Below are 13,752 nucleotides of genomic sequence, written 5' to 3'. Positions count from 1 at the left end.
AGAAAACTGGCTGCAAGACAAAGATCTAGCTGAAGATTCCTCCCTTCTTTGGTCCAAGTGGGTGTAGCTCTGCTAACTTCAAGCTGGATTTTATCTGCTAGTACCTAATTATTAAATGGTTTATGTGGTTTTATATGATACAGATTTGAAGTGAACTTTGAGATTAAGAATTTTTCAATTATGTAACAATGCCCAGAGCAGGAGCTGTTCATTTACTTATTTTTTAAATCATCAAATGTATGAGTAAGAACACAGAGATAAATTAGATACCCTGAAGACTTTCCAAATATTAAAATTATGGAGGTGAAAGGTAGTTTTACATAGAACTGCATTCCAAAATAGGTTTGAAACAGAGTATAAATGCTATTCATCTAAAGCTACGTAGCCAATCAACATAAATTTCAGGATGCAGTAGTGCTTGTGGACTCTGTGTTTTCTATGTAGTTTGTTTTCTGCTGCATAAAGATGTGAGTACTGCATCAGACTAAAGATCCATCCAGCGTATTCTCTCCTCTTTGAAAGTGGCAGAAGCAAAAAGCCACAGCAGGAGTATAACAAGAACGCCAAATAGAAAGATCTTCCCCTGTTTTGCACCATATATTTTCCCTACTTTTGGCGTCTTCCAGTTTAGGGATTTCCCAAGACAGTGACTGTATTTGAATCTTTACATCTAATAGCTGTCAATGAGTTTTTCTTCCATGAATTTGTCTAGAAGCTTTTTGAACCCATTAATGCTTCTGGTCTCCATAACATCCTGTGGCAATTAATTCCAAAATGTAATTATTCACTGTGTAAAAAGTTACTTCCTTCTGTTGGTTTAAAACCTGCTGCTGGATAATTTCATTAAATTGCTCTTTGTTTTTATGTGACACATTGTGAACAAGCACTTCTGTTCCATCCATGACTACACACTGCTATTATAGTCACCTCTTATCTGAATTAACTGACAGTTTCTCTTTGAACAGAAGTAAAGCCACACCTGTGCTTCTCTATAGGTGCATTTTCCTTTAGCTGGATTTTCTCCTTACCATAAAACACTGTCCTTCTATTAAAAATTTAACAGACAAATAAGTACTGAAAAGAACTAGTATAAGGAGGGACTGATATAAGGAGTTTGGGTTTGAGTTTTGTGGGGGTTTGAAATGGCCAAGTGTAAACTCACTTTGAGCTGTAATACACGTTACAACTATAGTTATCTATGCTGTGCATATAAACCTGGTTGATGGGATTTGTCCGATATATGTTTACAAGCCTGACTGACGAAGGAGGCCAGGCATATGCAAACCTAACTGGTAGATTAAGAAGGATGACTAGCTATACTCAGGTCTAACTAGCTCATACAGGGTTAGCAGAGACATACGTCGTTAGAATTGATGGGGCAGCTCTGTGCAAATGCGACTGATGGGCCAGATTCTCTTAAGACACTGTTCAACAGGATCTCCACTGTTCTGCCAGATTTTGTCTGCCAGGAGATATAACGCACTGCTGTGGATGGGAGAAAAGGCAATGCTTCTATAAGTCTTCTCCAAGTGCATACCACCGACTAACAACAGCCAACTCTGGTTTTGGTCAAAAGAAGACGAGAAAGAGATTCTAAAGCCTAAGCAGGCTGTAAGAGGGGAAGCAAGGGGAGAGGAAGAGGAGCTGCCCACCAAACTGAACATAATCAGCATGACTCCAGGGAGAAGAGGTGGTGATGAGGGCTGTGGCTCCAGTAGTTAGTGGAATTTAACAGACAGCAGTGGGGGAAGGTGGGGTTGTTTTGCGGGGAGTAAGGACATACAGTGGGGTTGTTAATAGCTAAGTCCAGAAACGCCCTGTTTTACTGAACTGGACCAAACTGCCTCTAGTGCAGTCCAGCCTTTACCTATATCCCTTGATCACCTCCAACTAAGCATAAAAATATCCATGGAGAAACATTTCATCTACAGCCCACACTTCATCATTACAAGAATTATCAAACACCACAAAACCACACCCCGTAAGTTTTCCCTGCTAGAGTTGCCACCTTCCCAGCAACCCTTGTAAACTCACCATTGCATCCAAGCCCTTACTAGCCTATCCCCTCCCCACACAACAGTCTGCTAGGGAAAAAATAGCATCGTAACTGCTTTGAACAGAGGATGAGTATCTAGTTGAATAAACACTGTGAATTGTTCACACAGAAGCAGTGGCAATGCAGTAATGCACCAACATTTGAAAAGAGCCAGAAGAGTTAACAGTTGCAACATCACTGAGCTTTTCAATTCTCTGTTTTTCTGGAATTTATCAGGCATAGTGTGTGTGAGTACACATTAACGTGGGAACTTTACACTTTACAAAGAAGTTTGGAGTGTATCTGATGTACACACTTATTTTCTTAAAGTTTTTAAAAATATTTTTCATTCCCTGTCAGTGTTAACACACCAGTCTAAGGATAAAAGAAATACTTTGGCTGGTTAAATCAGCTTACTCAGGCTATGCACTTAGCTCAGTTAAATAAGATGAGAGCCCAGAAATTAGTCCAACTTGCCAACCCTTATTATCAAGCACAGTGTTTGTGCCTCACAGTAGGTTATCAACAATGGGGCCACATTTGGGAGATACCGTGACATCTCGTATTGATTTCTGGCAGGATTTAGGTCTTTTTTTGAAATCTCTGCTTCAAGTTGGAAAGATAATAAAATGCATACGTATTGTTAAGCAGATTTTTTTTTTAATTTTAGTAGGCACTAAAACAGGCATAGTTACATACTGCAGCAAATCACAAACACAAAGAAGTCATGCTGCTTCTTTTAAATCAAAGCACTACCTCCCATCAACGGGAGCAATGTGAAAGGTGAGAAAGACAGACAATTCGACATTTGCAGAACAGGTTGAGTGCATGTGTTAAAAATCATGAGAAACCCATTATATAATTTAATGAAATAAACATCAAAAAGCTGCTCGTAACTCCCAACATCAAAAAATAAAACAAATGCTCCACAAACCTTCAGTCCTTTCCATTTTAACAGAGGCCCTAAATATGCAGTTCTGTAAAAGTCAAAACATTCAGAACAATTCATACTATGAAGTCACAAGAATTTGGTGCATTCTAAACTACATGTAATGTTGCATGCACACTCCTGCTTATGCACACTATTGGATAGTTCAACAAGAAAAAGTCCCAACTAATATAATTTATGAGGAAGCTAGGAATGAGAGTAGCAACTTCTACTAAGCCCGTCTTAACTGAAATTCTTTAACAAAAACAAATCCATGGTATTAGCAGCCACAAAAAAGTGTGATCTAGTTAATGCTGTAAGCAACATTTTATCTGTGATTCATTATAAAGTTGCTAAGAATTTTGCAGAGGACAAATCTGTGTGACTGAACATTTTTATTTATAAGGTCAGTTAAAAAACATACTAGGAGAAAGATTAAATGTTTTTAAATGAGCGACATGTACCCAACATACACATATAATTTCTGGAAACAATTACAGTAATTAAAACAACACTGAACATTTGGAGAGAGACATTTTATGGAAGGCATTCCAGAACTGCCTCCCCAAAGACACTGATCAGCTTGGGTGTGTTCAATTAACAGGAAAAATTAATTTCAAGTCAAAACCCTTACTGCTGAGAATCATCCAGCCTTTAGTCCTTCCCCCCACCCTCTGGCCCCAGCATTTAAATTCTTGGACTGTCAGCAGGATCTTTCTAGATGAGATGGTTAATTTGAAAGACTATTTTCACTACTGATCAACTGAAACTACAACTCCAGTGTTTCCAGTAATAAGTTTCATCAACAAAAAAAAATAATAATTTATTATTTGAGATGAAGATGGCCTTTTAATTTGCACTGGCTATCTACCTCAACACCTACCAATCTCATTACATTTCATAATTTTATCTTCTTCCTCTAGGCTAAGCTAAGCCAGACAGAGTTAACACATATTGACTCTGAAATGCAGACATTGCCTAGAAAAGCAGGGATCCAAACCACAGAGACTTTCAGTTGCTCTCTGTTGTGACCTTCTGGAATTCCAGAAACAGTTCAGACTGCCAATTACAATCCTTAGTATTAAAATAAAATAATTAAAAAACTGAATTCAAATTGCTTTGAAATACTGAGGTAGAAAAAAAAAAAATCTCTTTACAGACAGAGATCTGGGATGCTGTCCACATGACTGAGATCGTGGTTGAACTAGATAGTAAATTCAGTTTCAGTATGTCTAGTACAAGATCAAAAACACCACAGATGCATGACGCACTGATTAAGTGCAACCCACTCTGCCAATTCTAATTTTGCACAGTTATGCTCCATCAGGTAGCGTCTGTCCTTCTGCAACCGGCACATAGCCAGTATAAACATGATATCATGTGCTCTGGCTTATTTGATGAGAATGTGCTACCAGGTGATTTGGTACTGCACAAAAGTGGTATTAATGAACACAGGACCATAGCCCAAGGCACAGAGTCAAACAATTTGTCAAGGTCAACCACACAGGCTGCTAGTAGACCTGACAATAGTATCCAGTCCTCCTTAATCCCAGGCTAGTTTGCTATCTACTGGGCAGCACTGCTGCCCAACATTAACAAACACGGTTTTCAAATTACAATGGGGTTCTGAGGATTTCTTTGGCACTTTTGTTCTAAATACTATCCCTGCTGCCACCCTGTCTGCAGAGCTCCCAGTTCCATGTGATAGTCCTAGGTCCAGAACATTTCTTTTCACCTAAATGCTCACTCTGCTAACCAGTCGTGGCCCCTGCTGCCTCAGCCCTAGCCACACAAGCCAAGGGCCATTTCAGCAACTGCAGTGTTGACACTGCAAATATTTAGGAAAATGTTTAGCTTGACAAATGTAAGTAACCACAGTGAAGTCAAATAAACCTATGTTCATGTGCAAGGGTTTCCAGGGTTTAGTTTCCAAAAAGCAGGACATGTTTTTATGCTTGCTATGAGACACTCAGACACACTACTGAGGATATGCTATATAACCCACATAAAATCAAACACTACTCCTACTTCTTCATATACTGCTTACTAGAAAAATATTTTTATTGCAGCTCATCAAATGTGGACTCTAGCATATTATTGTAGCGAACTATACATATAGCTCACTAATTCTGGGAAAATAAAAAAGCAGCTTCCATCAAATGCTTAGCCCAACACATACAGAGACAGACACAAAAAAGTAAATATTAGAAAGTAAATATTAGAAATGCATTGAAATGCATCCTCGTCCCAGTTTCTGCAGGAAATAGAGTACATGCCTACAACAGTGCGATGTTGTTTGAATTACTGTTTGGAGACGGCAGTAGGACAGAGCAAGCATTGCACTATTGATTATAAATTGTATCAAAGAAATTGGACTGAAGAAACTTTAAAATGTTAAAGAACTCCATAGCTAGTAAATGCCAGAATTAAGTTTGCCTGTAAATGTTTTATTAAGCCCTATGGCATTATATATATATGCAGAGGCAAAACTATAGAGTCACATATTATTTTCCTCTACTATCCTGCCCAAGTCATGATAAGGATTTGATCCAATGTCCATATTTTGCTTATTCTGTAAGATGAATTATCAGTCTGAATTGGTTTCATTAGTAGATAGCAAGTAAACAAGCAGTAAAGAGCAATTCCAGTTAGCATTCAAGGTACCAAAGTAACAGCCAAGAAGACATCCATTGGTAACAAAAAATTTACAGATGAAGCAAGTTCTCCAGAAATCTATTTACTATTTGATGGAAGAGAAGACACTGCACAGGTACATTGTGTTTCACCAGGCGATTGACTTGCTGCTGCTGATGGTGCACTTCAGTACACTGCAAGTGAACTTCAAGATAGATTCACTGGCTTCTACAGTTATAGAGTCAGAATAAATGCAGTGAAAGACTACAAGAGCTCTGTTATTTTTTCTACCAGCCCAAGTAAAGATATATCCATCTGACTAAACCCATTTTCATGGTAGCAGACTTCACAAACATCCTCCTGAGCTGTTTCTGTGTAGCAGAGGACTTTTTTGATGAAAAGAAGGTCCCAAAATTTTCATGGCTAGCATACAAGATTTCAGAATCAAGAAGCACTGATCCACTGCACGTATCAGAGAAAATGCTCTGAACTCAGCTGGAACAGTAAAGGTCACAGTTGCAGATATGGATATAATCAGTGGATTTTGCCCTAAAACATGCTGTCATCACAGTGCAGCAGGAAGAAAAAAGAGCAAAGTGCTCATTAAGACAAGCATCGGCACCAAACAAGGCTGGCTGTTCCATGAAACTAGGAAGTTCCATGTCAAAAATTGTTTCACTGACAACACTGTAATGGGTATCACACCCAGTCACTGGCAGAGAGTCCTGAATCAATCCATGGGATTCATAGTCTTCAGGTTACTTAGCCCTACAGAAAACTAAGTGACAATCTGATTTTGAAGCACAGCCCTGCCTCTAACAGGCAGCGGAGGTCACTGATGACACTGTCAGTGCCTGCCACACAGACTGGACTTGGTCATCACATCAGTTCCCAAGCACAGCAGAGAAAGATGATAATCAGTACAGCAAGCAGTGAAAGCAAAAAGCAGCCACTAACAGGCACTAGACTCTAATATACAGTAAGGCAAGCAAGCCCCATGGCAAGCACACGAGCCTGCCAATTAATAACTAAACAGCAACAGCAGCTATAAGTTCTAGCACGTTCTAATCAAACCTGTCATTATCTCGAACCCTTCAAACCCCATGTTGGGTGCCAAAAAGGACTGTCGTGGTTTAACAACAGCCGGCAACTAAGCCCCACACAGCCACTCGCTCACTCCCCCACCGGTGGGATGGGGGACGGAATCGGAAAGGTGAAAGTGAGAAAACTCATGGGGTGAGATGAAGACAGTTTAATAAGTAAAGCAAAAGCCGCAAACGCAAGCAAAGCAAAACAAGGAATTCATTCACTACTTCCCATTGGCAGGCAGGTGTTCAGCCATCTCCAGGAAAGCAGGGCTCCATCACGCATAACGGTGACTTGGGAAGACAAATGCCACCACTCCGAACGTCCCCCACTTCCTTCTTCTTCCCCCAGCTTGGTATGCTGAGCATGCCATCATATGGTGTGGGATATCCCTTTGGTCAGTTGGGGTCAGCTGTCCTGGCTGTGTCCCCTCCCAGCTTCTTGTGCACCCCCAGCCTACTCGCTGGTGGGGTGGGGTGAGCAGCAGCAAAGGCCTTGACTCTGTGTAAGCACTGCTCAGCAGTAACAAAAACTTCCCTGTATTATCAACACTGTTCTCAGCACAAATCCAAACATAGCCCCATACTAGCTACTGTGAGGAAAATTAACTCTATCTGAGCCAAAACCAGCACAGCTGCCATAGCTGTGCAACCAAGGATGATGGGAGCTGGGTGGAATCACATCCCCTGGTTGACCTTACTATTCCTTCAAAACCCACACTGCAAGTGGAGCTACCACTACAGAAAGTGTTTTGTTGGTTTAGTTTGCCTTGTCAAAAGAGATGACTTGGATATACTGGCAGAACCTTCTACAATAGGACCCACAGCCAACACAGCTATGTTGGCAGAGCCAAGTAACAAAGTTGTTATCTTTAAGTTCCTTTTGTTTTTTTGAGACCAAGGAAGACTTCCATGTCACTAGAGCATTATCTTACGAGTTTTAAGTGAAGAAACTGGAATTCTTCTAAATAGTTTGCGAGTCAAACATAGCCCATGGACTTTCCTGTACAGCAGTTTTAAATAGGATCCTTTCCTTTTCTGCAGATGCTCCTTAGATCGCTCACAAGCTGCACACATGGAATGAATATGACCTACATCACTGAAGGGTATTATTCCTCTGCAGGATTAAAACCTACACACCTTGCCATGAAGATTACACATCCCAATACTAAGTAATCTGCTCTAAATTACTGACAAAGTGAACAAACACCCCCTCCTATCCCCTGACCAATGAACTTAGTAGTCTAAAGGGAACTATTATCAAAAATATGAAACAAATTAAGAGTAGCTCCTGTATATTCTGTAGAGACAAAACCGCTCTTGTATAAGGAACATGGTGCACTCATCTTTGCCAAAGGAAGACTGAACACGTGACAAGGTGCGAAGTCACAGAGACATGAATGACCGACGCATCCAGACTCCAACCCCTATACGAGATGCACACCTACATCTGTTGTATGTAGTTTTGCAGATAAAACCCAACAAAGAACACGTTTAATTTCACTTCCTGTGTTCAAACTATAATTATCTTTGATCTAATTCACAGTTATAATTGCTCAAATCAGTTTCCATGCAGGACAATCAGAAAACAAAGATGTCAGCAGCCACTGACATGGTGATAGAAAAGACTCACCTAGAACAACATGGGAAAGTGGTAGCAGAAGTAGGGATAAAACCCAAGCACCAACGCAACTTCTAATACTTCCATCTTTTTCTTCCAGCTCAGCACCACCTCCTTCCTAGCACTCTTTCAACCAGTCTCTTCCCCATCTGTCTATATGACCTCATGATTCCCAAGCCTTCCTTTACCTCTTCCCACTCTCAGTCCTTCCCTAACATGGCTCTTAAAATTTTTCTTAAACACATCCCCTATGTTTTTCTTCCACTTCACTCAGGTTTAGATTTTATCCTCCCTCACAGCGCTCAGGCTTAGCAAAAGGCAGACACAATTCAAGCAAGACAGACTGATGTTTGGCAAAGCAGTAACTTACAAGAGGAAGTACTAAGCAATCTTTGCCAGAGATGCCACTACCACATTCAACGCTTTGTTCTCACGTGCAAAAGAAACAAAATAGCCCAGGTTCTCTTTCCCTGCAGGAGAAGAGAAGAGGTGGGAATAATGCAACATTAGAAAGCTAGTTATGTCTTCCTTGTTCTCTACATAGACCTACAACACATTGTGATTCATTTTATTTAGAGAAGTCTGGGGACTTCAGAAAATTTACCCCAGCTTTTACAGTCCCAAACAAGCCAAATGCTTGAAAAGCTGAGATAGTGATCAGCGTCCACTGCCAACACCCCTGCTAATCTAGAGAGCAGAGTGGGGGAGAGAGAGAGCAGGCACAACATGCTGGCACCGGCCACCTGAGAGCTCTCCCGGCGCGGGGGACACTTGAACTGGGTAAGTCAGCCTGGGTCCCGATCACTTGGGTCCACTTCAGGAGTATAAAGCAGTCCGCAAGAGATACTCCAGCTCCATCAGTCTTTTGTTGCTGTTACACTAAAAATAAGAATGCTGCCTGGACTTTGCATGGAAAGGACCCGAATGTTGTCTAATTTATTTTAAAAATACCCGTTAAAAATGAAAAAAGCAGCAGCAGAAGTCCAGTCATTACACAGGTACAAGAAAATCCAGTGGCACGGGGAGTTTCCACGGACAAAGGATTTCCCACAGCCTATTGTTGGAAACACTGTGATTCAATTGCTCATTTCTTGCTTAACAGGCTGCTGATTCAACCAGAAGAGGATGCTGACACGTTTCACCTTCTGCATTCCATCTGCTGCAGCCTAAATCAACAAAAAAACCTTGGCTTTTAAAACCATGTGACTATATCTCATGCTATTTCCTAGTTATTTACATTACATACTTCTGTTGTACAATATCATCTTTTTGTCAATGTCATTTAAAGGTAAACATAATAAAATAATAAATCAGGAATTTTAACTATTGCTGTCTCCTTATCTTGCTAACTTCCAGTTGGACATTCACTACAAGCAGGCAGTTAGAAGGTGAAACACAGACTATAACATACTTTCAGATTCACTGCTGTATGAAGAAACTACAGACCAGAAAAAATGACAACATACAAACTCACAAAATAATCAGATAAAATGTGTTTTGCAGCTTGAGACAAATACTGTTAACACTGTATATGAAAAACAGTCTGCTTGTGAAAATGAATGGCCTGCTGCAACTCCCCAGAGAAAGCCCTCAGGTAAGGAATTCACATGGAACCAGGGAGCAAGCCAGCGGAGGCTATTTTAAACCCAAGCCTTTCTACAGCTACCTCCAGGTGCAGTCCTAAATTCAACAACGCTACCTGTTTCCCAGAAGGAAATTTTAAGCTGTCTCTGACAGGTAACTGGAGATATGCTGTGCAGTTCTAGAGGCATGGTATGTAGCTATCCTCCGGAACAAAGCACTAGCTGCTATTTTTTAGACACCAGATTGTATCTCTGTTCTACTGCAGAAGCTTATATACATTTCTTTCTCTTACTCAGAAAGGTTTGTTCAGGATGCTGGCAGTGGAAAGTACAGAAAATTCCCTAGAGCGAGGTAGGAAAGAGAGATAGGAGAAGTGTGGCTAGAGGCTAATAGATTAGCCATTACTGACTTTATTATCCACATAGACTCTTAAATGTGTTAAATGTCTTGGAGCTGCATTTTTAAAACCTTAGAAATGAAAGAACAGGGAAGGAGCTTGTTTTAGCAAAGCAAAGAGCAGTCTCTGACACAACACAAATGACCTACATTAGGGAAAAAGGGGAAAAATTAAAACCAACCCTTCCAGGACTTTTTTTTTTTTTTTTCCACGCAAGCATAGATATGCACACAACAGATACTAATGAATCTAATCCTAGAAATCATGAATGTATCATCGCCCTACCTAAACCCACAAAAATTTCTTCACTTCAGTCAAGCAGTTAAACCTGTGCGTAACTAAAAAGATCATGAGTGAATGCATCTGAAGTCAACAGGATTTGAGTGCTTTGTTGGTGAAGGCAGAGGCTCACTCTTTATACTCCTAAGGATGAAGAAAGTGTTTTGCTGATACACAGGAATAATGAAAGAAGTTACATTGTTGAAAATTACTTGAAATTCCTATTATGACAATAACACATCAATTCATTAATAGCTTACAATCAAAATATAAACCTATTACGTTTCACTCAAGTCTGGGTATATATCATTAATCTCCAATGATGTGAGGACTATGTTATGTTTTACTAGGAAAGCTTTAAAAATCATGAATATTCCAAATAAAAGGGAAAAGTTCTGATCCATCCAGTTTCTGACAAATATAAACTAGGAGGTCTGCAATTATGGTGACATCTGAGTTGAAATGTGTATTTAAAGACTGCATGGGGAACAGTGACTGTATTTAATGCTGTCCAGCATTTGCTGATGTAGACATAGTTTTCAACTCCTTTTAAACATGTAGTATTATTCGAATGAAGATTTTTCAATTAAGCATCTGACTCAGGATGATTTTAAAAATTTATTAAAAGAAAACCTTTCTACAAAATAAAAACCAGGTAGGCATTTCTCAGAATAGAAGTAGTGGCAAATGCATTGCTTTGCTCTCCTGTTTGTAAGAATAGCAAAAACCAATAGCAAGATAATAGGAAGACAGGTTTAATTGAAAAGCTCTACTACCTTCATGCTTTGAAACACAGATTTCACACCTTGAGGACAAATCAGGGATTTGCTTTTTTGCCTTTTCTAGAGAAACCCATGCAAAGCTGACACCTAAAAAGTCTATTTGCAGACACTAAAATAGGTTACTTCGAAAGTTGCGTTCTCCAAGCGGGATGTGGCCCCAAAACGTAGTGATCACGCAGGGGCTGCACTGAGACTGACTCTTTCAATGTCCGGATCTGCTGCGGAGCCGCCACTTTCGATGCCTTGCCTGCTAGCGGCCAGGCTGCGATGAGCAGAGCGGAGACCACCAGGGAGCTGCTCGAGAGAGCGGCCGGGGACAGCCTGGGAGCACGCGGACAAAGCAGCCGCGCGCCGGACCCGCGGTAACAAGGTTACAGAGCTGAGCGGATTCCGCAGAGCCCGGGACACAGACTCCAAGGGGCTGACAGGACGACGACCGAGAGGAAAGCCGAGACAATGGCGGGGCGGGAGCGGCCGGCAGCGGGGCGGGAGCGGCGGGCGCGGCCGGGCCGCAGAGGCTCTGCGCAGGCGGCGGGGCCCCGCGGGGGCCCGGCCCGGCCCGGCCCGGCCCGGCCGCCCCAGAGCGCGGCCCGCGGGAGCGCCACCGCGGCGCCCCCTGGCGGCCAGCGCCGCCGCCGCGCCCCGGCCCCGGCCCCGGCCCCGGCCCCGGCCCCGGCCCCGGCCCCGGCCCCGGCCCCGGCCCTCGGGGCGCAGCGGGGGCGTAAAGGGGGTTTGTGCCCCGTCGCCCTCCGCCCGCCAAAGGCAGGGAGGGAGAAGTCCTCCGAAAACCGGCGGCCTAAGCCAGGCCGTCCGCCGCGGAGCCCGGTTTGCTGAGGAAAAGGAGCTTGCGCGACTGGCCCCGCACCTGTTGTGCAACCGCGGTCGCGCTCAACGCCGAGCTAGAGACCCCCTGAACACGCCGAAACGCGACAGCTCCTGCAAAAATGAGTGGCCAGGTAGCAACCGAGACCCTAGTCCACTGAGTGAACAGCTAACAAGCTCACCCTTTATTAAGCACCAGCAAATTCTTGTGGCAGGAAGACACTGGAAACCAGGCTTCATCCGTTCCCCGCTGCCACAACCACTGGTTTATTCCTGAAATGAGCTGCCTCGTTCATCATGCAGCTTCCATCTTCCGCAATACGAGAAGCAGGTCTCATCTGAGACCGTGGTGGGTCAACCACCCGGTCCTCAGTCATTCCCAAAGCGCTATTCATCCCACATTCCAACTGGTGCAAGAGTTTGGTGGGGAGGAATTAGAGACTCTACCACGCTGCATGCCAAGCTAGGAAGAAAAAATAATAGTTGTACTGGCAACTTTAGTGTTTTATACCTGTCAAAGATCTGTCTTTCCAACTACGTTTTGGTTTAGGGTAACATTTGTATCTATTAAAAGACAATATTTAAATAAGGTTATATTTTCATAACTTTAATAGAAGTGACAGTTTACCTGATTTACTGTTTCTTCAATTGCTCTCATATAATGATTAAGTTCTCTGTCCATTGCAGCATATTCTAACATGACATTTTCCATACTGTTAACATCCTCCACATCATCTGCAAAACAAAATATTTTGTACATGGATGATCAGCTGTATGACTTTCAGGCAGCATCTTTTCTTTACAGATATGAAGACAAGTTTTAATGCTGTGAATTTCTGAAGCATCTGTAAGGCACAGCAGGTGTTTCCAAGCTCCTCAGATATATATTTTTTTCCTATTTTGCAACTGTAAACCTTGATATTTCTTGGGTAACTTGAACAAACAGCTTACTCAGAAAGACACTTCCCTGGTTTCATGTGAACAAGAGAGAGTGTGTGTAATTTCATCTACCAACACCTAGTCATTAGGCAATCAGGATATTTTCTGCAAAAGTTATATTTCATGACTCATCACATTGCCTCAGAAATAGTCAGAAGAAACTTAAATGCCCTCTCAGTACAGTATAGTTCACAGCTATAATTAGACCCCTTATCCCCAATAAACATAACTACTGCAAAATCAAAACAGAGCAGGCATTTTATAATACAGGAAATAATGGAAGATTGAATAGCATTAGTAAATCAAGCAGTGAAATTTTAATTGACAGTGAAAATCAGTGAATACAGGACATGTGCTTAGTAATTCACATCCACTTTTATTCTCTTCTGCATTCCTCCTAATTTCACTCCTTTCATCTCTAGCTACAACTCTGCCTTCCCATCCTAACGTTGCTGTGCATCTGCTTAACTGGTAAGGACTCTTCATAGACGCTACAGGGCTGAACAGCCACAGCTGTATCTCCTGACACAGGTGCACGTACCACACCAAATACTGCCAAGGGCGGGAGGACAGCCAGCCACGTGCCCCTAACCCATTTAGGAAATTAAGAAATTAGGAAACATAAGTTTCTACTCCTACCCCTGCT

General features: G+C 42.0%; 1 protein-coding gene across 2 annotated transcripts in view; it reads right to left on the bottom strand.

The window, feature by feature from the left end:
• Nucleotides 1-13,752, bottom strand: part of NSMCE2 (NSE2 SUMO ligase component of SMC5/6 complex) — a 134,534-nt gene that overhangs the window by 93,136 nt on the left and 27,646 nt on the right. For both annotated transcript variants that reach the window (XM_075705915.1, XM_075705916.1), the window contains exon 3: nucleotides 12,796-12,902. In XM_075705915.1, the coding sequence (XP_075562030.1) occupies nucleotides 12,796-12,902 (107 nt within the window). The remainder of the gene's footprint in view (nucleotides 1-12,795; nucleotides 12,903-13,752) is intronic.

Source organism: Pelecanus crispus, chromosome 2 (assembly GCF_030463565.1).
Source record: "Pelecanus crispus isolate bPelCri1 chromosome 2, bPelCri1.pri, whole genome shotgun sequence".
NCBI lineage: Eukaryota > Metazoa > Chordata > Aves > Pelecaniformes > Pelecanidae > Pelecanus > Pelecanus crispus.
Note: the sequence above shows the minus strand (reverse complement) of the source record. Positions and strands in the feature narration are given on the sequence as shown.